This window comes from Cyclopterus lumpus, chromosome 5, assembly GCF_009769545.1.
Source record: "Cyclopterus lumpus isolate fCycLum1 chromosome 5, fCycLum1.pri, whole genome shotgun sequence".
Classification (NCBI taxonomy): Eukaryota; Metazoa; Chordata; class Actinopteri; order Perciformes; family Cyclopteridae; genus Cyclopterus; species Cyclopterus lumpus.
The window spans coordinates 11,550,179-11,576,130 of record NC_046970.1 but is presented as its reverse complement, the minus strand read 5'-3'; the positions used below and the strand labels follow the sequence as shown (position 1 = coordinate 11,576,130).

Here is a 25,952-nt window from a genome sequence, read left to right as displayed (position 1 = left end):
AACATTTCAATAAAGGGATGACCTTTTTATTTAATTATGATATTCTGTACAGTTCTACTGCTATATTTATACACACACTTCTTCAAATTAAACAAAATAAATTGCAGAATTAAGCATTAAGTCTCATCATCCTTGAGATAATATCCTAGGAATGAAGTGGCCCATGAAATAAATAACACGCACCACACACACACACACACATACACACACACACACACACACACACACACACACACACACAGAGGGTTAGTTGGAAAGACACATGTATGAAGGGTTGTGGAAAGAAAGAAAAATGACATATGCAACACCACCCAAGAAACACAGATTTGCACACATGCAAAAGCACCCACAATACACTCAGGCACCTGTGTGCTGAAACACACCTTACATAGATCCACAGGGGCACATGAAACAAAAGGCACTGCCAGCAGGAACAGCTTGGGCTTTGGGTGGTGGCTTTAAAAAAAAGAATCAACAGAGAAGCATGTGCTGATGGACAACGGGCCTCATTTTTCAGTATTTCTGACTAGAAGATTAATAATGTGTGGGAAAAGGTTACAGTAAATTATTAGGTTCAATTCACTCATTTTATGATACATGGATGTCATATCTTTTCCAAAACAACTTAATTTGCAGTTGTGATGTGTGCTATTACATGTGTACTCAATGCATGTTTTAATACTTGATAAGTGAGGCCCAACGAGCAAGCGCTGATAACACACAGATGCTCATTATAAAACACAATTCACATTATTCTCTATTCTCCTTGTCCTGGATGGGCGCGCGCACGCACACACACACACACACACACACACACAAACCGGTAGGAGTGATACCAAAACATTAATAATTATTGTTAACAAAGTTAAACCGTGTCACTATTTTTCCAGTGTCTACATAATACATATGCATTGCAAACACGTCATTGGTACATCATAGCCATTATCATGAATTGTATGTACTTTTTTTTTTTTTTAAAGAAAAGAGAAGCAGAAATGCATGCCCACCCACAGAGATGTGGGCTATTCAGTGACCTGCATCTACATGTGCAAAAACAGAAGCTGGTTTATTTATATTTTACATACCACCTTTAATTAGATTCTAAATGTCTGCTATCCCTTTGAAATCCTTTCAATGAATCGGTCCTTCTCAACTTTGGTAAAAGAAATCCTCACATTCGAATGCAACCCATATAATAACAGTGTAAAATCACTTTTACAATAAAGTGTAAAATCTGTTAAAATATTCGGATTGCCTTGCTCAGCAGTCCATGCAAAGTTGGTTGTATGGGGATTTAGGGAGGTAAAATGAAATCCCCACAGGTTTGTGTGTGGTGAGAGTGTTGGTAACTGGGTCTTTCAGCGAAGCACCTGAAAGTGTCTTTTCACATGGCATTAAAGTAGGAAAATAAAATGATAGCAACAAATAAAAAAGGCAGGGATTTCGGACAAAGTTGGCTGAAATAGGGTGTTGTATTCAGTTTCTTGCCTCCTTTAGGTTTTCTCTTTGCTCAACGCATGCTCCCTGAGAAAAATCAGAGAATAGATCTCACTTTCTTATCTTACCATTCTTTCTTGCACTAACATTCAAAGCAAAATGCAGCCTTCTGCCTCAAGACATGACCAAACACCTCCCTCTCAAATCCACACATCTTATTGAGATATAATACATCAGGTGATAACCCTAAACATCAATTCCAAGAAAAATAATTAAAAAGAACACTCAGTATGATGGTCCTTCCATCCAAAAGAAACCTTCTGTTTTACTTCTAGCTCTATATGTGCACGGGGCTGATCTGAGAGAGGCTCATGCATAAGTAACACTTGCAGTAGCAGCAGCAGAAGAAAAGGAAATCTTTAAAAACACTAATGATTCATATCAGTCCCGAATTGTGTTGCTGTGATCTTTCTGTGTGTGTCCTTGGCAATACTGCTTGCCCAATCAGACCACACACCCTGTAGCCTTTCACGTTGCTTTCAACCCTTATTCTCTCCTCAGGGAGTGGATGTGTGGGTGGGGCTTGTATGCGTCCTGAGAAAGGGTATGCATCTGTATAGATGTACTGTATGTTTGGGTGTTTATGTGTTTATGTGTGTCGAGGGTGGAGACAAGCTCAGCTCTGGCTCCAGTCTCTGAATAGATCACAGGTCTTGAGCGGGTCGGCGTTCAAAGGGTCAGTCTCTCCCTGGGTTAAGGTAGTAAGGTAACGAAAAGAGGTTAGGGGTCATGTTGTCGAAGGGCCTTTTGTAGTTTCTGTCGGTACACAGCGTATTTTTGCGCCACTGCCCGGACACGCTCCGCCTCCTCTTTCCCCAGGATTACCAGGAAGTTTTGTAACTCAGGGACCGAGAACGCATGCCACTGTCAGAGAATGAGAAACACACATTATTATACCGCAGAAAGATTTTGCTACTAGCCTTCTATGATTGTCTAACAAAAAGGAATTGGCCTCAGCATCCTGTATAATTTCACTTTCATTACAAATAAAGAATACAAATAAGAGAAAAATTAGATAACTCAGATACATAAAGTGTATAAGTACATGTGTGTATAAATATGTGTGTTTTCTAACCTCCACCTCTCCAGTCTCATTTTCCTTAAGGACAAAGCTGAGCTGCTCTGGGTCAGGCCCGGCTATCAACCTAAGAAGAAGAGGACGCTCACTCAGAGGAAGCTTCTGGAACAGATCTGGAGGGGGAAAAAGCAAAAAGATCATTCAATGTTGTGTGTGACACGTGTCTCCTGCAGATGATCTAGTAACTAGACGTCTTTTCCTCACCCTGTCCATCGCGGTGTGTCTGCCTATACAGAGCAAACTTGCGGGGATTGTCCAACACCATGAACTTCTTCAGCAAGCCCTGGATGACCTCTCTGGTGGTGGTCAGAGAGCTGATGTGGAGCTGCTTCACACAGTCACATGGTAGGTAGAAGGATGTCCTCTTTTCGCTCTGCCCACAATCCGTCCCTTCCTGGCCCTCTGACGGTGCCTGAGTACAGCCAACCGTCGGCCTGGACACTTCCTCTGACTCTGCCGCCTCCACAGCGGGGACTGTGACTGGTCGACTGAGCCTCAGGTGGACCTTAATAAAGCCTGTGTAGGATCCGTCTGAAGACTTAAGCGCACAGAGGAAAAGAGGGAGTTGTGTTTTACGCACTCTAGCAGGACTGGAAAGAAGAATTATATGTGGTTCTTTAAAGTTTAACAGTTTGGGAAATACAGTTATTTTCTTTCTTGCCGAGAGTTAGATGAGAGGGTTGATACCAATCTCACACGTGACCTGTATGATAAATATGAAGCTACTGCCAGCAACCATTAGCTAGCTTAGCATAAAGACTGAAAACGGGGCAGAATAGGTGAGCTTAGCTCTGTACAAAGGTAACACATTAAACAAACAATATATATGGTAAGCTTTAGAGGTGCTGGTAGGATGATCGTGTTGACAGAGCCCAATGATGTTTCCACCTGTTTCCAGTCTACATGCGAAGTTAAGCTAAACTGCACGAGACACAGCTGTGGTATCAATCTTCTCAGCCAATAACCATATTTCCTAAAATGTCAAACTATGCCTTTAAAGTTACAACAACATGGAACCAGTGTTTTTTCACCTATAGGATGATTTCCAAATCTATAGAAGTTACTTTATTTTGATGAAATTTGATGCATCTATAATGGTCTAATAATTAATTAATTAATTAATGGTTAATAATTTTTAACTGCACATCATTTAGGAGGGAAAACAATTTAACAATTTAACTTTTACTTATGTTTACTATTGTTCTGACTTTAGTATATATATTTAACATTATGTCCCAGCTCAATTTCCGTTTTTTATTTATTAAAAGAAATATAGTTGCATTTTTAGTTTTACATTATATTCATCAACTACAACACATGTTTAAAACTCACCAGTTTCATGCCATTTGCAGAGACTTGAGCGTTATACTCTTCTATCCTTGTCCACACCTCTTCCTCTGATAAGTCCCTGGTTCCTCCCTCATCTTCCTCCTTCACTTCCTTCTGCTGAAAGGCAATAAGAGAAGCGTCCACATATCTGGTATTATTTTCATTTTCTTGACCAGCATGTGGCGCTGCCTCCTCCAAAAGTCCTGTAAAAATCAAATGCTCTTTCTTGCTTTACTCAAGTTCATTAATATATAGATTAATCAAGAGAAACCCTTCAAACCTTTAACAAAAAAAGTATACTAGTATTATAGGTGCACTACTTCTGACAAACACCTCCTTCTCTATTCCTCCATCTTTATCAACCTCAGGAGGAAAACCTGCTTCTCTGGCTGAAGCTGATGGGGGGGGTTCTTACAGCCTTTCCTCTACAGCGTGGTTACACAACTCCACCGCTCAATGTGGGGACAGGAAATGTTGTTAATGAAGCAAATCATGCATTCAGCATCACCACGCGAGAATATTGACAGCACTGCCTCCCTCTCACTCTTACTCATTTCCCTCTGTGACTGGGAGTGAGAAAGAGAGATGGTGAGGGTAAGGAGGGTGGAGGGGGAGGCAGTGAAAGAGGCGAGTAAGGGGTGAGGAATGATGAAAGAGTGGCTGCTGAGCAAGCCTTAGCAACACAGAGTTTGACTGGGTTATTTATAGTACAGTGGGATGCATCCTCTCTATCTCACAATAGCATTTTTTTCCTTCTCTTGTTCGTTTGCATTTTCTAGGGCAGAGAGAGGGAGAGAAAATGCAGGGCAGGAATCATTTCTGTAGGGGAGTCCTCGGGTTGTGTGATGAAAGCACTGTTTCATTCAACACAGATGCAGTGTGCAAGTGCATGAGTGTGTTTCTGTCTGTGCACACACATGGACTCAGGCACCTTGTGGTAATAAACAACTGGTTCCAGAGAAATAATGAGTGATACTTTTTTTGTTTGTTGTATATTTAAACTGTTGTTATCTCACACGCCAGACAATCAGGATTTGCTGCATTTAGCACTTTTATCAGTTCTTAATTTTTACTCGACATAAACAGTGATCGGCATGGAGCGTCTGATGATTGGTTACTGTCTGATAATAACAATATTACAGTTGACAAGTCCAGGCCAGTTAATCCAGTTTAATGATGGAGGATTCAGACAGATGCAAAGCAGCTTTAGTGTGTAAGATAGACTGTTACATAAGGGTATCACTCACACACACATATACACACACACACACACACACACACACACACACACACACACACAGACACCTCAGGGTGATGGAGTAAGTGTTGATGCTCTCACTCTGATGAGATTAGACAAGAGAGGTCATATAACTGGTTGAAACCCTGACAACCTTTTTGTTAACTTGAACTCACTCTTGATTGTGTCAGTCAAACCTGTGTGTGCGATTGACATCATGATCTTCAGGTAACACTAGAGTCTAGGATCTATTGCAACTGGCCAAAATTGAGGACATGGCGGCGCTGTGAGAATGAAACTAACAATACTCAAATAATACAGAGCAAAACATGTGGACAGATTTCAACGATAACTCATGAACATCCACACACGTAAGTGCATTGCTTTTACTGGGTCAAGTGTCGAGGAGGCAATATGTGATATGTGCTAATCTACTTTTTATTGCTTTGTAATGTAAAGCTATGTATCAGATTTAAATTTTTATTTTATCTTTTTTATTTACAGCGTTTTGTACATAGTCTTTATCTATAAAATAACTAACACCTCCCTCAAAAATAATGGAATGGAGCAAAAACTCAATTTCTATAATAAGTACTGTATTATTATTATTATTATTATTATTATTATTCATATATAAGTCCACCTCTACACACTTTCCTACTATTGGCTTGACGTTCAGTGTATGAGATACCGCAGAGATTCATGCTGTAAATGTAAATGGGAAAAAAATACAGCAATGTAAGTCATTAATTTTTACTGCATGAAAAAGCAGACCAGGATAGACTGAACATATCATCATAGCTCATCACAGTGGCACGCTCTCACACACAGACACATTTACACACATACATGTACACACATAAAACACATTAAAGATGGCTGGCTAATCTGGAGCAAAAGGCTCAGCTCTGGAAATAATTCATGAAGAAAAGAAGATCTGAACTCCCATTCCACTGTTTAGATGGATGAAAGTATCTCCCTTTGTGTCTGTGTACATACATGCACACATGCATGGAAGACGACTTAACACAGTGACACATTTTGAAATCTTTATACACAACATATATGATAATGTCTCTATTCACAGGATGCCGCACATATTTTTGCATTAGCTCCTTGTCATATTCAAATACAGGAATAAAACAGGACACTTTCACTTCAGGACAGCTTTTAGGGCTTTACCAGAAGACGCAATTCAAGAACCGTTCCCTCCTATGTTCTACAGATGACTGCTGCTATACTATATGTACAAAATAAAAGGCAGCATAGTGCTGAAAAATCAGGCACCATCAGCTGGCAGCTTCTGCACCAGGATCCTAGACAAGCTAACCCCAATACCTTTCTGCCTTAGCACAGCAGTAACCCTTAATTGCACACGCTGACAACACAGCTGGTCAATTATTCAAAGATTATACCTTCTCAAAGTCAGACACCAAAGGCACTGCCAGGACAACACAGCCGAACGAGGGCTGAGTGTGTTTTACATGGATGCATATGTCTGTGTAGTTTCAAGAATTTCATCTCCAGGCTTTTTGTGCAACTAGAAACCGATTTTACTTTTCTATCTGTCTAGAGAAAATAGTTCAGTCAAATGTTGCATCTTGGGACAAGCCCCACTAACAAACAAGCAGAACCTAACACCCGGCAGTGCGAGCAATTTACTGTATACATCGAAGCTAACATATCTGACACAATTATGTGTGAAGTAATACAGTGTACAGTAGACCAAAACAAAATCTCAGGAAGTGAGTGCCAACAAAACCCAGAGTTGCTATGGTAACTAGGAAAATGGTTTGCTACAGTCAAGTAGTTGCTCGACACATACACACACACACACAAACACACACACACACACACACACATTTGTTCTAGTGCAAAAGTATCAGCTTTGTTTCTACGGAAACCTCTCCCACGCACTGTAGAGAAGTACCCTTTATAGAATCGGTAGTTTACCATCATTAACTCAGTATATCTGCTTAAACACAGCAAACACATTATCTCTGTCAATAGTTGTTACTTGTCCGAGATTAAAAAAAAAAAAACACAAGTTCTCACTCCCCAAATAATGATACATGATAAATGGTTGATGAGATCAATGTGACAAAACAGATGTATGACAGTAACCCTTTCCTACACTCTCACACACCTTAAGGCCCACTTAAGAATGCACACATACCACCACTTCCTCCCCATACTTCTGCTTTCTGGGATCATGTTTTTTAAATAAATGGCAGTTTGGTTCCCAGCCCAATGGAAACACCCACCATCAGACCGATCATAGTTTTTGCCTTACTCTTACAGTTTCATCTATCAGACGGAGGGTAGCCCTGATTCTGTACCTTAGCTGCATGCTTGGCCTTGCGGAAGAATGAGGTCTTGGCCGTGAAGAAAGTGAAGTCTTCGCTCTCGTCATCCAGGCTGCAGTACCCACTGCTCATGCTGTTACTGCTGGTCATAGAGGAGGTAAGCACTGTGTTGACAGTCATGGAGAGGTCCAGAGATGACTCCAAGCACCGGTGCAATGCGTTGACAGGTTGAGGAAGTGCTGGTTTATCTTGAAAACGCAGGGCACTGTGACACTCAGCCACAATCAGAGTCCACGCGCTTCTAATTGTCCTTCTCTCATCCAGAAAAAGTCAGAGCTCCTCTGCTGATGCATCCAGAAAAGTGTAAGTCACGCCTGGCAAGGCGAGACAGGTGAACTCGGCTCAGATTCGGTGCTTTGCGTGCCACCGGAGAGGGGACCAGGAAATCGGAGAGCGAGTACAGGCTAGTCACTTCCTCCTGACGTGTGTGTGTGCTCTGACGCCGGTGTCACACCATACAGGATATGCACCTGGTAACTTGCAGCTAAGCGTGCACACATGTACACACTCATACACAGTATGTTACCCTCTCACACACAGAGGCACACACTGATGTCATGGAGTCAGTTTACAAGTTGGTTTCAAGTTAACCCTGCTCACCTGAGAGCCCCCGGCTATACCCACAATCCAACACTCATAAAAGCATGCATGCAATACCACTTCCTGCTTTCCTGTGTCTCTGTGACGACCCACTGCGAAGAAACAATGAACGGTTCAATTCAAGTCCGGCATTTATTTCTGTGAGCATCCATCTGGCCAGAGTAAACAGCAGCAGAATATCTCTTGGCTGCAGCAACAAGATGTTCACAGACCCCGTTATCCCTCTTCTCCTCGTCTCGCCGTTGCTTTGTCAATACTACAAGAGAGACGGATGCCTCCCACTCTGCCTCTTTCTCTTGCTTACCTCTCTCTCTTCCTCTCCTCTTCTTACTCTCTCTCTATCTGTCTGTCTCTGCGCCCACTTTGCTCCCTCACTCTCTTGCAGCCTTGCTCAACCATCTGTGGTTGAGTGTGTTATCAGCACCCTCCCCCCCTTCTCCCTCCACTCTCTCTCTCTCTCTCTCTGCAAGCGACTGCACCCTGCAGAGTGTGGCCACTTCCTCTTTCAGAGAGAGAGAGAGAGAGAGAGAGAGAGATGCATGGATAAGTAGAAAGAGAAATGCTTATGAGTGAGAGATATGAAGCCTCAGGGCTCCTTTGTTGCATACGTAAGAGCAAGTGACAGGAGGCAGCAGAGAGGCTGGGGAAGATGGCTGCTCTTCTCGGGAGATTCTGAGATTCTGCAGCAGGATGATTCTACGGTTCATTAGAAGCCATGATAACCACTATAAACATGTGGCTTTTGTGTTGGACCATGCCATATTTAATAAGTGCTATTGTTTTGACATCAAAACCAATCAGGGGACAGATACAGTCTAGAAGTACAGCATCACCTGCACAGCTGCATGTCACCTTTGTTGGTAAAGGGGGCACTCACGGTGCTTTAGGTGAGATTACAAAAATAATGAATGATTGCCCTCAGGATAGAAATTACGGTGACCTCTAACCTTACGCTCACCCTGCAATCTGCCCTCTGACTCTGGCAGTGACCCACCTTGCCACAAAGCAACTAATGCCCCTGTCACTGCTGAGGTTGATGCTGCATATGATCATCTGTCCACACGTGCTGTTTCTGTATGTGCAAGTAAGATTTTAAAATCGACTCTGACATGATTATAGGTAAACCTTTATGGTAGTGGAGGGCTGCAGCATGCAGGGACAGTGTGTCACCCTTTCATCAGGTGTCAGGTTGGAGTCAGCCGAAGACTGATTACCAGTGGCTCTGCTCCTCCCTCCCATCAGTGTAATCACTAAGGGAAAAGGCAATGTGCTGGGGGTGGGATGCCACACACACACACACACACACACACACACACACACACACACACACACACACACACACACACACACACACACACACACACACACACACACACACACACACACACACACACACACACACACACACACACACACACACACACACAGCTGCAGCCATAAAACAGAGCAAAAGGGGTGAAAGAGGACTGCAGGAAATATCGCCTCTTGTCTGCAGTACTGTACTAACAAAACTATAGTGTGGAGAGAGTTCAGATACCTCCAGGACAGACATCATCAACACTCACTTAATTCTGACTTTCAACTCATTATCTTTAACTACATAGTCATTACACTCTGAAAGAAGAAGTAGCAGTGAATAAACTAAAAATGACTCCAGAATTTCTTTGCAGTACATGGTGAATATTAAAAGGTAAAAGACATTAGGTAAAATATAATCAATCTATCGCTCTCTTTCCAATTCTCGCCATTCCCATCAACGTGTTTTAGGGGAGAATAATTGTGTGCATTTGTTCACGCCCCCTGGAAAAGGAGTACCTGGCACTCTACCAGGGGTCTAATTTTGCATTTACTGCCCCCTAGGCATAGAGTAGCTGTCAAGGTTCTGCTGCAGGCCTGTGGGGTTATCCAGCTTTCCTTTGTGCATGCGATGTGTGTGTGAGTGTATGTGTCTGGACCACAATGCGTGGGTGACTGAGGCTGGGATGCGAAGAGCAGCATTCAGTCACATGTGGTCACACTAGGAGTGGGCAAAGCACTATTTTGAGGATGAATTTAACATAATTATTATACATAATTACTGTATCTTGTGGCTCGTACATATGAGTATGAATAGATTTTGAGTTTAACGTTTGAAAGAGTGAATGACTAAATCTATTCCACTAGCACCCATAGCATCTGAGAATAGGTTGAGCTGACACAGCTATGCCAAAATGGAAGTTCCTACAGAGAACAGTGATTCAACTTATTAAAAAGGCTGAAGAAGTGAGGACATCACTGATTGAATAAAATGCCCGTACGACATGATGATATAGGATAGGAAAGATGAAAAGAGAGACTTCAGGAGGAGAAGGAGGAGCATGGAGGCCATGAGAGGGACACGTCAGAGGTTTACGTGACAGAGCATATTCTGTCTGGGAACATTCTGTGACCACAAAAAAGCAGATGAGCGCATTTATACATTCACAAGTATAGACAACTGAGGTGGAGGAGGACCGACAGCATGTTGTGAAAGAGGAGGGTGATTATGTAAGAATGTAAAAGTGTAGGCTTGGAAATATGCTGCAGAATGAACCCTGCCATTACCCAATTGTGAATAATGTACACTTATTCACCATACACACACACACCCACACACACAAAGTTTAACACACTCAATTTTAGATGAATGTGTGTGCTCTTCTCTAGTGCCCTTAAAAATGCCACAAATAGTTCTCTGAAACCTCTTCTTAATTCTACTGTGTGAATTTCCTTTTTTTCATATTTGAATGCTCACCTTGTGCTGAGTGGCTGCAGAGGAGCAGTGTCTTCTGGGAGATGGAGTTTCTTCAGTCTCTCTGTCCTTTCGGTTGCAGTCCAGCTGGACCTGGCTCTCACACTCCAGGTGACAAGTGTAGCTACAGTCTGATGAACACAAAACAACACCAATCAGAGACAAGAGCACACGTGGTAGGACAGAACCAACCGCTAAGAAGCAGCGGATGAAACAGTCACATGTTGACCTGACACTGTGAACTATAAGACTCAAATTTCATGTCTGAGAGTGTATTGCTGATTAGCCAAATGTGTGAGTTTAATCAAACAGGTACAGTCATACAAACACTCCCTTTTACAGAGAATTTGCGCCATCTAGTGGTTAATGCCAGAACACACCCCTACAAGGTACCAGACTGCAGCCAGGCCCGTAGAGATCACCCCCCCGCAGCCCCCGCGGTTGAATGGCAATCACCATGCGGGGGGTGATTGCATGGCAATTCTTTTTCTTTTTTTTCTTTTTTAATTCTTTTTTTTTTTAATCCAACACTAGCCAGCGGACTCGGCCGTATTGCGACTAAGTGTCGGCTGACTCGGCTGTGTTCCGGCTCGATGCGGCCAAATGTGAGCCACCTTTGGCACATTTCACTGTTGCCATGTCTGGCCCAGGTGTAGCTGTTACGGACATTTTTTTTAACTTATTACTGTGAGCAATGCTGCCGTAATCCTGTAATTTCCCCACTGCGGGACTAATAAAGGATTATTTTTATTTTATCTTATTTTACATGGGCAGATTCTGTCTGAGACATGGCAACCGGTTATCGGCAGCCATCATCGACTCTGGCCGATGATGGCGGCCGAATCTGGGCCGAATAATGTAATAAATAAATAATATTACATTACGTAATAACATTAAGATATCCCTCAAAGTTGTCTCTCATATAAAGCTACATAATAAAAAAAAGTATTTCAAACTGGCTTTATAAGTTTTAAATAATAGTTGTAAAGGCAATCGTAACAGGAAACCACTAGGGCCTCCTGCTACGCGGACTGGTGTTATTGTTGGGCCGCGGTGTATTCTGGGAAGACTACGAGGAAATTTCTCTTGAGGAAAAATGAAACGCACATTTAAAAGTGGTGCCCAAAAGCGTCATTCAAAACAGAACATGTCTGAATTAAATGACAAACTTCCCAAAATTACAAGTCTTTTTCGACCAGCTGGTGAAGGATGCACTCATCTGCCAGAAGAGACTGGTATTGTACTGTTTGCTATAGCTAACATTACCACGTAGCTAACGTTATACTTTGACAGCTGTACTGCTCTGTCTATGTGTAGTGCTTGAAAATACATTAACCTTATTAAACCTATGCTCTCACTATACCCCATGCGCCCATTATTTTTTAACGTTTCCTTAATTATCTCCACAACCACATCGTTGTTTAACTTCATTTCACGTTGTACAACACTGCAACCCTTTTGAGAAGACAACGGCTCTGTACAAAATAATAAAAGTAACCGTTAAGTATGAAAGGTCATTTTCCAAGCTAAAACTGATCAAAACATATCTCAGAAGCTCCATGTCACCAGAGAGGCTGTCCGGTGTGGCCATCCTTAGCATAGAGAATAAACGTGCGCGCAGTTTAGATGTAAAGAGCGTGGTTAAAGACTTGGCACACAGATTTGCTAAAAGACGCGCACATGTGTATTCAAATGCAAACCTGTAGAAAGTAGCTTACGGGTGTATCGACTATATGTAGGCATATTTGTTATGTTGTTGTAACATATGTTCTGTTTGAGCTGTTTGATAGGCCCTAGCATATGTTTTTTTTCCTGTTGGAATACATTTGTTCTCTGTTTGAGCTGTTTTTTCTGATTGAATAAATTTCCCTCAAAAGAAAAGCTTGGGTCCTGTTCGTTTATCTTTGGATAATGACCGCGGAACAATTTATCCCTTACATATGGAGGGGGGGCCCTCTCAGGGTTATTCTGCAGGGGGGCCTCATGTGTTTCCGTTACGGCACTGACTGCAGCATGAGTACTAACAACACATACATGGAAAGGCAATACACATTTGTTAGGTTGAACAGTAACTCTACAAGATACAAATATCTATTTGATATTATAACATGTAAAATGACCCCAGCAATAACCTTTTGAAATATCACAAACTTATAACACGGACACATTACAGATTATAATGGACATACTGTCAACAAGGTCCAGCAAAGAACATGGGGCAAACAAATACATTATGTATTGTAACAATGGATGGACAGGCTACTTTTACATTTTCATAGCCAACAAACTGTACCACTATGGCAGCACTTGTATGGTCAACTCTCATCTTACTGCTCGGCAAGAAAAGAATACATGTAGGTGCTTCCCCAAAAAACTTCCCAAAATAGTCCACTGTTCTTGTATTTTTTGTTGGTCCCACATATGGCAGCCAATGCTTGTTTATGTCTCATAAGAATTTAGTGTGGCCAGAGGCTTTTCCCCTGAGATGCATTGCCTGACATCTAACTTCTCCTCTGTTGGAGAGATAATCCATGCTAAAGAAAAGAGATACTTTTAAACCGCATGAGCAGAGAGAGGACGGCAGCTTGGGGGGGGGGGGGGGGCACTGAGTCAGATCCTTTTTGTTGTTATCAAGCAGAAACACTTTTCAAATAAAACACTCTACAGTAGACTACACACTATCAGCCAGATTCAATAAAATATATTAAACTATTCCGATGTTCTGTTGAGAAGCCAATATTTAAACAAATGCTTCAAAACACCACCTTGTTTTCTGGTAAACGTCTTTGTTGCTGAATGAACGAGCGGAGCTCAGCCTGGTTGTTTTTCTGTCTGCTGAAATTAGTGGCTCTGTCTGTATCCTGCTAAGAGAGGGACACCAGTGCATCTCTCACACTCAGCATCTGCACCGCAACCATGGCAACACGCTTCTTGATGACCATTGTAAAAAGAGAGGCGCTCTACCTACATAAGGTCACCAGTGTTTTGTTATTAATTAGCTATAAACCTTAGATTAATCACTGATGACTTTCACTTTCATGCTTTGAATTGCAGGTGCTTTGGAAATGTTTGTTTGGCAATGAAATGCTTCATATATTTTGCACTGGCATGGAAAATAGTAGTGGCCTGATTATTGAAGCAGGGACTAAGGAGGAGAGATTAAAGGGAAACAGGGGAAAGCTTACTGACAGGAGGGATATGTCCAACAAAAGAGAAAAGTTCAGATAGAGGATGCTTTGCTTGTTACAGTTTAGAGGTCAGTGCATAACAGAGGCAGATAAACGTAAGTATGTGTGTGTGCAACAGAGACCGGCTGGCAGAGAGAGAGAGAAAGAGGGATGGAGGGAAGGGCTGCAGTGCCTCGCTGACAGGAGGGATGTGTTGAGGAGAGAGGAGAGGTCAGATAAGGGATCCTCTGCCCATGACACTTGAGAGGTCATTGCAGAAAGAGAGAAAGAAAGGAAACACACAGGGGAAAGGAAGAGAGAAACTCCTTTCCTGTCCTGCTTTCTTTCATTTACTCCATCCACCCTCCCTCTGGATTACATAATGTGCCTCTAATTCTTTATTCAACCACACCTAAAAAAAATAGTCAATACTTTGGTAAAAGTGTTTATTCAATATCTTACAGAGAGTTAGATGAGGAGATTGATTTTGTTTGTAGAGTAAATATGAAGCTGTCCCTATCAGCTGGCTAACTTAGCTGAGCACAAAGTATGGAAACAGTGGGAAAGAGCTAGCCTAGCTTTGTCTAATCCAACTACAAAAGCCCCTTAAAATAGTGCTATTAAGAGGCACTGGTATAGGTTTGAATTTGTTCTGACTTTAGATAAACGCAGGCAAAAGACGGAAACAAACAAAGTTGTGTTTACATTTAGTGCTATTCACTTAAACACATTGTGTGTATTTTTCTATGGTGTGAACACATGATGCAAGATAAAATTGAATCAACTGTTAAAAAGCAGTGCTCCATAGCACTACTAGTGGTCAGAAACTCACATTCAGAGATTTTTTCCTGTTCCACACCTACAGTAAGATACTCTACTGTCAGCAAGTCACGGTTCACCTAGGCTCCAGATTATTCCCACACTTATGACACATATTGTCTGTTTCCCACACACACATATTTATATATGTATATGTAAGTAGTGTATTTACTGAGAGGGTAATAAGCATTTCAGCATTTTGGACAAAATACTGCTCGACTCTAAAATGACAGAAATAAACAAAATATTGTGGTGCTGATTTTGTGTCCACTTAGTGTGTATTTTTGTTTATATCTTTGTGAAAATGTGTTGTTGTCTTGATTCACACCTTAAACAAACCCCAGGGTTTGGACTTAAATTAAATTAAGGTGAAATATTTAAGTGTAGTGCATTCCGGTTGTACATTTCTTTTTATTTGCACAAGAAGGAATGTAAACAGCGGCAACAAAACAACTCTCAGGGCAGACGATATGGCTGACATCTTAACATTAACATCAGTGAAACACTGACCATCAAATTTGACTGTTTGAGCACCAAGCATCATCGATGTAAACACAGTGTCCACCTCCTCTGTTTTACAGCAAAGGTACAAGGTGCTGGACTAAATATGATACTCAAGTGATTCAGACTTTTGCTTGTATGTATGTATGTATGTGTCTTTGAGATGCTGTGCCATGCGTGTGTGCAAATGAGCAGGCTGTGAAGCAGCGGCAGCAGGGATCCAGTGACCCAGAAGGGCTTTAACTGAAGTTGCTTTAACTAAAGAGAACGAGGCAGATTCCACTCTGCTGGATTTTTAGGAGAAAATGTGTTCAGGTTCACTTCTGGAAATTCCACAACAGGTTTTTCGAGAAGAGTCACTGGATTCGGCGCATGCACAGACACATCTGACTTCAGTGTTTTTCACTGGAAACTACCTTTTACTTTCTGTATTTGCTTTGATTCTGTACTGAAGTCTGTACTGAAAGGGAAAATAGCCTTCCTGTAAACTGCTCCTTTTGACTGGAAAAGGCTTCAGACACATAAAACGTCAGGAACCTTTTTCCTCTTTTAAAAGTACTTATAATCTAAAGACCTGTTAGCTGTCAGTGTGGATGGACCTCTTTATTTGATTGGCCTTAAAATATATATTTTGTCCGGTAAACTGCAGAACTATGATTCTTTTAGTGTTTTATCATCACCAGGTTTATCATAGCTCTGAATCTGAATCTGAATTTGTAACTTCGATGTCCTGCTGCTGTCTGTATGAGGACGCTCCAGTTAAAGATACTTTATCTCAGCGAGGCATTTCCTGGTTCAATAGAGCCACTATACAATTTAGAAATGACAGTGAACAAGCATGAATGCACACGCACGCCTGCATGTGGGGACTGGACATCAAGAGATGACTGTAATGATGTTGAGCCATAAACACTCATCAGTTCATCCTGCACAGAGCCATGGAGTCTGGAGTCTGTGTGTGTTGTTTCAACAAGGGGAAGGTGTTATGTATCGCCATGGAAGACCGGTTGCTCCTCCACAGAAGATGTTGTCTCTCATGCCATCATTCCAATCTGACTGATTTTAAAATGACCCTGCCTCCAGACAGAGCTGGACGATGATGCAGATTGATGGAGATGAGAAAGAGAGAGGGCCAGGAAACTCCATCAGCGCAGTGGAAAGAGATGAGGGAGCTTAGATGTACAGTATGGAAAGATCTATATGTGGTGGCTGTGTTAACTTCCACTGCTGCAAGTGGGTCGATAACTGCAAGGGGAGACAGAAAAGGAGGAGCTTTGATTGCAGTGTGTTAAATGTCAATCCTGTTCTAAAAAAAGGACAGTCAGGTGGTGGTGGTGGAGGCTGCTGAGGGAAAAAATCTCCATGGTCATGCTTCCCTTTTCCGTCTCCAAAAAGCTCAGTATTTTGATGTTTGTCTCTGCATTATCTCCTGTGCCCTTTTAGAAGATAGGGGATGTGGGGGATTGTTTTTTTCTGGGAGACTGTGGGTGTGGGACAGACAGGGGAGGGTAGAGACACAGATTTGCAGTGTTTCTCGGATCATGGAGGATGTCTGTGCGGCAACAGATAGAGCCACTGGGAGGGGCATATTGTATTTGCGCCTTGTCTGCGTTAGGAGGGAGGGGATTAATAGGGGTGAGTTAGCTCTAACATATAAGCGAGGGTATCAACACGGTCACTGATGAACCTAAAGGGAGCTCTGCAGGTCTTATGAAGGAATTAAGAGCAGCTTTGGGGGCTTTAGACTGTCTGATCCCATCATAGCTCATTTGGAGCAGTTATTCATGTTCTCCCACTGTGCTGCTCACACACACTACACACCATGCTACTCATTCTACTGCTTATCATCATAGATCAAATCATCATCATCAGCTTCTGTTCTCTCATGTTACTCAAACACACTCGACTTCAATGAGCTTCCAGGATGCAAACTCCATATGCTGACCCACCAGACATGAGCAAACAAATATCACCAAACCTAAATTAAATCTGACCCAGTTGCCTTTGACATCTGTGTCTATATGTGCACAAACAATCATTTCATATTCGATACTGAAGTTCTATCTCCATCAATGCAGCATCTCTACCTTCCCCTTCCTCAATTCATCCATCTGTCAATCTACAGATGCTCCCTGAATTCACTAAACAAACATAAGCAGACACCAGACTCAAGGCTTATTCTGTCCAGTGAGGTGCAGATAGAGGCAGCCAAATGCTTTAGGGGTATGTTTTTCTTCATGAGAATATTTCTGTGTGTTGATGATTTTATGTTTTAATCCCAGTTAAATGCTCCTCTGATTAAGCTTTTCAGGATCAATTTGATGTTCAATAAATACAAATTGATTTGTTTTGCTAAAACCATTACAGGGCTATGAACATAGTGAATAAATTGAGTTGACAAACTGTCTCACTCAAAGGCCATTTTGTGGATTTCTACCAGAGCTTTCAGGCGCATCTTATGACCTTCATCAGCAGGCAGAATTTTCTCAGTTCATATAGAGATAGTATTTTTGACAAAGTTTATGAATGGACATTTAAGCTCATTCACATTGAAGTTCATTGCAGTAAAAAAATTAAGTATTCCAAGAATACACTATATTCATACTCAAGTCAAGCTGATACCAAAACTCAGAAAGCTCAATCAGAGACCATTATTTTAATAAATAACAAGTTAGTATATTTGCATCTATGTACTCATTTGTTAAATTTTATTTTACAAAGTGAGGAAAGCAATCTTTAAGTCAAGCCTGAATTTGCCTTACACATGATCCCAATCTCCAGGTATCAGGACTGAAAAAGTCAGATCAGTGGATCCCTGGAAAAATGGATCCTACATTTCCCATAATTCCATTTGATAAAATCATTACGTTTGACCTTCCATCTTTGATAAATCTTTCAAAAGGTCTACATTTGTAACAGACTTTCTATGGAAAGTTTTTAATCTCCTAGCCGACATAATGACATCATTACGATTATTTTCAGACTTCATAAAGCTACCCAAAAACCTTCAAAGGTATCCTTAAAAAGAAATAAATAAATAACAGTTTAACCTTTGCCCTGAACACATCCAACAGTACTCCTCTTAAAACACCTTATCCTCTCAAACTATGAGACCACAGTCACCAAGTTACACTTTAGAGAATTAGATTCTGACTAATAATAGATAAAAGAAGCAATCAAAGAGGAACTGCATGTGAATGTGGTTTGGGCCAGTGAAAGATCAACTAGGTTTCCTTCCAGGGAACACCAGCTTAAAATACCCATTATCTGTCTGCTGCATGTAGCTCACTCTGTTAATGCTGTTTTCTGAAGCTTTTGAGGCTGCAGCATGACACCACTCAGGTGGATGGGTGAGCTCTTGATGAGCAGCTCCCTGAGTCATGTTTGGTCAGGGTATTATCAGGCATACACAGAGGGACACACACACACACAGCTGAGATAACATGTTTTTTTTAATTCAGCACTTAGTCTCTTGCTGTGAATGAATCAATAAGTCTGCAGCACCCAGCCATTTTGCTCTCTGCTACTTTTTACCCCAGCCACACTTTGTGCTAATGTTACATTATGTATTCATCACCCCCCAAAAAAGTGCATTAGCCAGTCCTGTATTTGGAGATAACATGGGACAAATCGATACCTTGCAACCTTCAGCTGGCTCCACCTTATCTCAAATTCCTGCTATAAATATGAAAGTCAATATGTTAATCCAATTACGTCGAATTTTATCGAACAGATTGAAATTGTGTCGGTTTTCTGTGTTTGTGTGTCTGGAGTAAGAATAAACTGTAGATCCAACAGCTTTCATCGGACCTGTTTACCGGACTATTCTGCCGTTTACTGCCTGTCCTCACTGTTAACACACAACAACACTTACCTCACACAAAAGCGAGGGGGATAGATCAGCCGATAGAGACGGGGGTATAGACAAAGAGTAACAGGCCTTGAGGGCATTGTAGTTCACAGATAGACAGACCGATGCACAAAATACCCAAATATTTTGGCCCGCAGTCGGTCTTTCAGGGCAACCCGGCTCAACTTGTCTACTCATCACCTTTCCCTTTTCCCAAAAATACTGACCCCTATCACTACCAAACTGATTTAGATTCCATGCACAACCTCTAAGTCTCAATTCCCAGTTTTTACCACTTGTTCACACTCCAGTCTCCACTCCATACCTGAGGTGTTGAGCAGAGAACCATTAGAGGATGATCGTCGGAGGATCCGCAGGCTGTCGCTCCAGGAGCGAGACTTGGGCAGCCTCTTCAGCAGCCTCCCCAGGCGTCGTGACACCTGTCCGAAGCAGGCGCTGCCAGCCTCCCCTTCCGAATCACCCCTGACCTCATCTAGATGCAGTGACACCTGGCCAAGTAACGCTGTGCCCACCCCAAAGCCCTCAACTCTCCCTGACCCGAACCCCTCCCCTGACTCCCCCTGCGTGTCCTCCTGCCCCGGGACGAGAGGTGCTATCTGTGCCATTGAGGGAGCATGGTGGCACCAGCCGGCAGGCACCGTCCTGTGCGCGTAACCCTCGCTGGTCCTCCTGTCCTGCCCCCCGCTGCCCCTGTCCTTTTGCGGACTGCCCCAGCGCCAGCCCCCCCAATTCCCTCCTCTGCCATCCCAGCGCAGCCACTCTGCCACTGGTGCCACGCTCCGAATAAACAGCCCCCTCTCCACTCGCTCTGCCACCCCTCCACCTGTACTCCTCACACACTCCCTAATGCTCTCACCTCTCTACTTGCCTCACACTTTTCTTTCCTCACCTGCTCGGTCTCCCTTACACGTCAGTGTGTGGACATGAGCCCTGAATCTCGTCTGTACTACTTGTTCCTCTCTAACGTGTCTGTTATCAATGCTCCCTCGTCCTCTCTCCCCTCTTTCTCTCTCCCTCTCTCTCTGTCTCCACTGCAGCACCCACACACTCTGCAGTAACAAACAGCCAGCTTAAAGAGACAGAGACCCCCTCACAATTCTCTATTCCCTTCTCTCTTCTCTTTCATGCAACAGGAGCCTTTTCTCATTTTCTGCTCCCTCGGTGGTTGACTGTACACAGTTCATTCAGTAGAGAAGAGGATGGGATCTCCATACAATAGAGCAGAAACATCATAGACCACTGCATAGGTAGTTACCGATGCTCTTCTCCCCCTGTTCTGTCTCCTCAGTGTGAAACCCTAGGGCAGTGGTTGAGGGGAGTTGAGTCAACCATCCTGTCGAACCCCACGACAGTCTGTCACAACATCTTGTCAGCGAGAAGGACATGCATCACTTCAAGTGAGTGTGTTTGTGCTTGTATGTGTGGGTTGAGGTGAAGCGCAGTCCATCGGTTATTAATATGTACTGTGAAAGGAAAAAAAAAGAGAGAAAGCAAGCTACTGGGAGTTCTTCTGCTCTACTTTTAAAATTTGGAGGAACAGGATGTGCTCTCCAGTTTCCCTCACAAGCATATGACATAATTGCAAGCAATGGCAGAAGAAGGTTATGCTCTGATGTCACAATTTTTTTCACTGCAAAACAGAGAATGACGTGAGGCCTCCTTATAAAATCCAAGATCCCTAAATCGCTCTCATCACAGATGGGCTTTAGAATGTCTTTACCCTTTCTGTTCTGCCCTAACCATCTCTTCCCCTGCAGTCCTCCGATCACTATTCACCAAGGGCGACCTAAATATAGCCTGGTTGAAAATCCCCACTGCTCTGCCATACATACAGTTTAGCAGCAATGGTGCAAAAACACCACGCAGGTCTTTCTGCAAAAACAAAATCCTTCTCTGCATGCTTTATCTTGTGACGTCTTCCTTTTTTTATCAAGGTGAAATATTGTTAAGGGCGACTGGGCGAAGACTCTTTCTATGTAGTTGAAGAAAGATGCATTGTGATGTAGTAATCTGATGAACAGGTGCTCAATAGCTTTCTCATGCAATGCAGTCTTGTATTCAGATTATTTTTGTCTTCAATTTAAGACATGTAAGGTCTGAAGGAATGTTCTGGCTGATATCTAGTTAAAACTATATTCATTGCATGTCTGGCAGGGCGGCAGCAGTGGTATGCCGGCACAAGAAGGTTATGAGCCATTTAACACAACCTTCTTCCCATGTTTTCTTTTTCAACTGTGAATGGAGCTTTGAGAAGACCAATGTGAAACGACTGCAAGGGTTCCTAAAACAGGGTCTGTATTACATAGGCCAAAGGGAAATATGGAGGAGATGGGGTTTAAAGAAAAGGCACATCCTCTTGAGAGAGGAGTGCCATGGGCCATAAAAAATACATGAAGAGGGTTACTATGAAGGTGCTGCGGCAACTGTGTGTGTGTGTGTGTGTGTGTGTGTGTGTGTTTGGGTGTGTGGCTGTGGGGCTTCCTGGCAGCCAAAGGTCAAAGTGAGTATCCCATCCCTGTCTCTACAGTGACCAGTAAACGACCCCACATTTGCTCACTGTAACAACAAGGATTTCCACTCTGCTAGAAAATTGAGGTTTAGATTGCAACTAGAAGGTGGAAATTGTGCATATCCAGTACAAGGTGCAAGTCCTATTGCTGGACAAGGCTGAAGAGGCGAGGACCAAACCCAGGGTCTCGGCACACAGGTGCCATAAAAGCATATTACCCTGAAAGCTTTAATTAAAGACTAATCTGACGTCTGACTCTGTCTGCCAACCTGTAATCCCAACCTCTCCATCCTTGAGACATAATCCCAGGAAGGAGACACCACGAGCTGGGATTAAGGAGACTGCCATTCCCCTCCCTCACTCCCTCGCTCCCTGCCACCTTCCTGCCTGTCCTGATCAACGTCCCAATATGGAGAGATAACAATTCAAATCACAAGAACACTGATAAACAACAGCCACTGATGGGATACAACCCACATCTACTGTATATATTGATATAACTGTTACACATTGGACTTTTCTTTACAGCTTTATAAAAAAGAAAAGTATCTATCATTATTTATGTGTATTATATGGTGATGTCCTTGTTTAAAACAAAAGTGTTAGACATTTGGATACCATTAGAAGAACATCAGAGAAGAGTGTGTGTGGAGAGAGTTCCCTTAAAAGGCCAGCTTAGTGTCAATATAGCAGACATATAGGCTGTCACTTATCAGGTATATCATATGCTTCATTATTTTACATATGGCTCTCAATTATAGTGTATTTATATAATGAGGGGGCATTGCTATTTAGAATGCATAATACAAATCAAACTCAAACATCTAACTTTCATGAAAAACAATAAGGATTTTTAAAAAAAGATCAGAAACACAGACGAAAGCCAGCTGTAGGAGCATTGTGCAACAACAGAGAGACTGGGAGCTCCGGCTCGATTGACAGATTCCCCAGTAGGGCAAGGCGCCATCAACCAGTCCCTGCAATCACCCGACTTTCTAGAGGGGGAAAGTGCTGTTTCCATGAACTTCATATGCAACCAAGCCAAAGCAGACACAGGGAGGGGGATAGATTAAAGGCAAACAGAGGAAGGGAGGCATACAACGAGACTAAGAGACAGAAGGATGGTTGTTTATGGCTGCCAGGCCTCCGTCTCTCACTCCCTGTTATTTGCTGGGTGTAGTTGAAAGAGGAGCATGTGTGCATATGTGTGTGTGTGCGTGTGTGCCGTTTCTATTTTGGCAGTTTTGGTTGCGTCTCTTCCCACAAAAATAACCTGAAATGCCTAAAATTGTGTTGGTTGTCATAAATGTCCTGTGACCCCCAGGACTGTATACCACACTCACCTCTGATGTTTTCCAAGAAAAGAGACAAAAAGAAAGTTTGATCTATAGAGGGCAGCTGCTGGCAGAGAAAAGCAAGCTCTAGCAAATTAGCTGGATCCACAAAGAGACCCGTGGAGACAAAAAGTTATTGGGTTGTAAAGAAACTCTGTGTGTGTTTCTCTGTGTATGTGTGGGAATAGTGCTCCAGTAATCTGCTCTCGCTCTACTGAGCTATTGCTGATAGCACACTAAATCAGACAGCTCTGCAGTGCTGGACAAACCCTTGTTCTTTTCCCCTATCCCTCACTTGCACGCCCCCCCCCCCCCCCCCCATCTCTTCTTCTAGCTCTCCGTTTTTTCTCATTCCTCTCACCCTGCCTCTCTCCACCTCTCCTCTGACTCTTTCTATTATTTGTGTCAACCTTGAATCCAACTACTTCTCATTCTATCCCTTTCTTGTTCCATGGCCCCTCGGCTCTGTTCCTCTGTTTCAGCCGTCCCTTTCTTCCTTCCCTTCTCTCGACCCTCTCATTAATTTCTTTATCTCCATCTGTTCTGCAGCCGCAGCCTCCCTGTGACAGAGTGCTGCTGACACAATGCCAAGTCAGCAGCACTCTCACACACATACACAGCATGCATACAGTACAGTATGTGCACAGTAAAGCCACACACACACACACACACACACACACACACACTCCCACCAAGGGTGTTTGTATGTGTGTGCCCTCAAGTTAGATTAAACATATCTGCCATGGTCAAATTGGCTTGTTCCAAACTGTCTGCCTCCCAGAGCTGTGCAGGTGGGAGTGATGCCGTCAGAGCCTGAGCAGCTCTCAGAAGTACAGTAATACAGTCATGTGACTCCATAGATATCAGGCAGAATGAATGTAAACAGTTTCCAGTGCTTCCAGTGTCACTATTACATCTGTATGCCTGCTGGAACACATACTTTGTTCTCACATAGACAATGTAAAACACATGCGTTAATACACACCAAAGTAACACTTTTAATTCTACTATATTGTCATCATTCTTTGAGGTCAGACTGCAAAGCTTAAAGGACAAGATAATGGGCTTTCCATGGAAGGGTTTTGGCTGTGTCTGTGGAGCTAGAAAACGCAGGGAAATGTCCTATGTCATACTGGCTCAGTCACAAAGGCACATGCACACTTCACTGAGTACATTCGGTATGTGTACACGCACACAGCAACCAGTATGGAAGAGTTTAGCCGGCTACTTGTGCCCTTCATAGAATAATAATCACAATAATAAATATTATATTGTAGCAAAAACAAGATACAGGACAGTAAGTCAAGTTCTCTTCAATTTACCAACAGAGACCATCTGTATTATCTAATAAGGTAGAATACATGCAACCAACATTACGACTGAAAGAAGGGTTTAAAGTGCATCTTTTGATTAATAAAATATGAAAGTGCCAATGGGTAACAACTATCACTTATTCCGACAAAAACACCCTAAAGACATATCTGAATGACTCTCTACTTACTTTGACACTTGAGTGCTTGTGCAGTGATCTGACGGCTACAGGCGTCACACCAGTCGCGCGTACAGGGCTTGGACTCGAATAGATGTCCTTCACCCTTCTCGGTCCTCACCCGAGGATCCACCCCCCGGGGGAAGATGGACCAGGCCTCCCGACGGGGAGGCTCGGTGCGTGCCAGCTTGACCACTCCGGTCCTTCCCTGTGTAAGCCGCTCCAGCGGTAGACTGCCGGCGTGTACTTCTGCTGGCACGGAGGAGGAGATGCTCTGACGTCCGCTGTCTCCGCTCCAGGTGTCCAGTCTACCGCGTGACGCGTCTCGGTGCGCTCCTTTGTGTCCATTCGTAACTGCTCCGCTTGGCATGACATTGATGCTCGAGCCCTTGAGCGAAGTCCCTCTCCGACTAACTGGGTTAGGGCTTGAGTCATTGTTGATGTGCCCGGTTTGGCTTTCTTCAGATCCAGCTGCGGTGCGCTTGTCGCAGTCCGTGCTGCTCTCCTCTCTGTCCTGGTCCATGCTACGTGGCGCAGGAGCTCCGCATCCTTCACCGGGCATCATCCCTCCTCTCGCTGTCGTTTTCCCAGCTGGTCCCGGAGACAAGGGATGAGCTCCCGATTGCCCTCCAGTTGTGGACGACCCGCATTCCCCGCTTCTCCTGAAAATCATCTTCTCCCAGGACGACTTCCTCGGCAGGGTGATTTTCTTTCTGCCTCTGGCCAGTTTGAAGAGCAGCGGTTCCGAGTCCAGTCTGTGCGGACCCGGGTGCTGCCCCACCACACTCACAGACGCCATTATCCTGTTCCCTTATAATGCGTGTGTGTGTGTGTTTGGCAGCTTGGAGTGTGTACCAGTTCGTGTTTTTAATCCGTGCCCTGAATGTAAACTCAGACTCACACCCGCAACAAGCGTGTAGTAGTGACGCGAGGGACCTGTCAGCTTTAAATGCCGTGAGCGCGCTCCATTTAAAGCGACAGGAGCGCGCTCTAATCCCTGACTCACACTGTAGTTTGGATTTTTTTTGAAAATTCAAACAGGCGATGGTGACGTTTTTTGAGCAGGAAGACAACACTTTAAGACAGACTGAGGAGGGAACCGTGTTGTTTTGACGTATTATTAACCACTAAATCACTGGTTAAAAACACTTCACACGTAACTTTCTGACGACTCACTGCACTTTGTTGGCAGTCTATCAGTATGGCCTTTAGTCTGCTCTAAATGTAGTCCCAGTAATTAACCTCTGAATCCACTTTTACTAAACACAGACTACAGAGAGCAGACTGGCATAAACCACACACCACAATCTCAAACGAAGAATCTGATCTGTGGAGAGCTCCCAAAGACTGGATTAAGAAATATGACATGGGGAACATGATAATAA

General features: G+C 43.1%; 1 protein-coding gene across 3 annotated transcripts; it reads right to left on the bottom strand.

The window, feature by feature from the left end:
* On the bottom strand, positions 1–25,568 carry rassf5 (Ras association domain family member 5). 3 transcript variants are annotated; one of them, XM_034532681.1, is made up of 6 exons: positions 24,580–25,568; positions 10,881–11,008; positions 3,908–4,021; positions 2,780–3,113; positions 2,573–2,688; positions 1–2,361 (listed from the first exon to the last, which is right to left on the bottom strand). In XM_034532681.1, exons 1-6 carry the CDS (start codon positions 25,364–25,366, stop codon positions 2,218–2,220), a joined length of 1,623 nt encoding a protein of 540 aa, XP_034388572.1. In that variant the 5' UTR covers positions 25,367–25,568; the 3' UTR covers positions 1–2,217. The 3 variants fall into 3 exon arrangements, with proteins under 3 accessions (XP_034388572.1, XP_034388574.1, XP_034388573.1); XM_034532683.1 differs by lacking the exons at positions 10,881–11,008; positions 24,580–25,568 and adding an exon at positions 7,481–8,543 and having other exon boundaries at positions 3,908–4,018; XM_034532682.1 differs by lacking the exons at positions 10,881–11,008; positions 24,580–25,568 and adding an exon at positions 7,481–8,541.
* Positions 25,569–25,952: the final 384 nt, after the last annotated feature.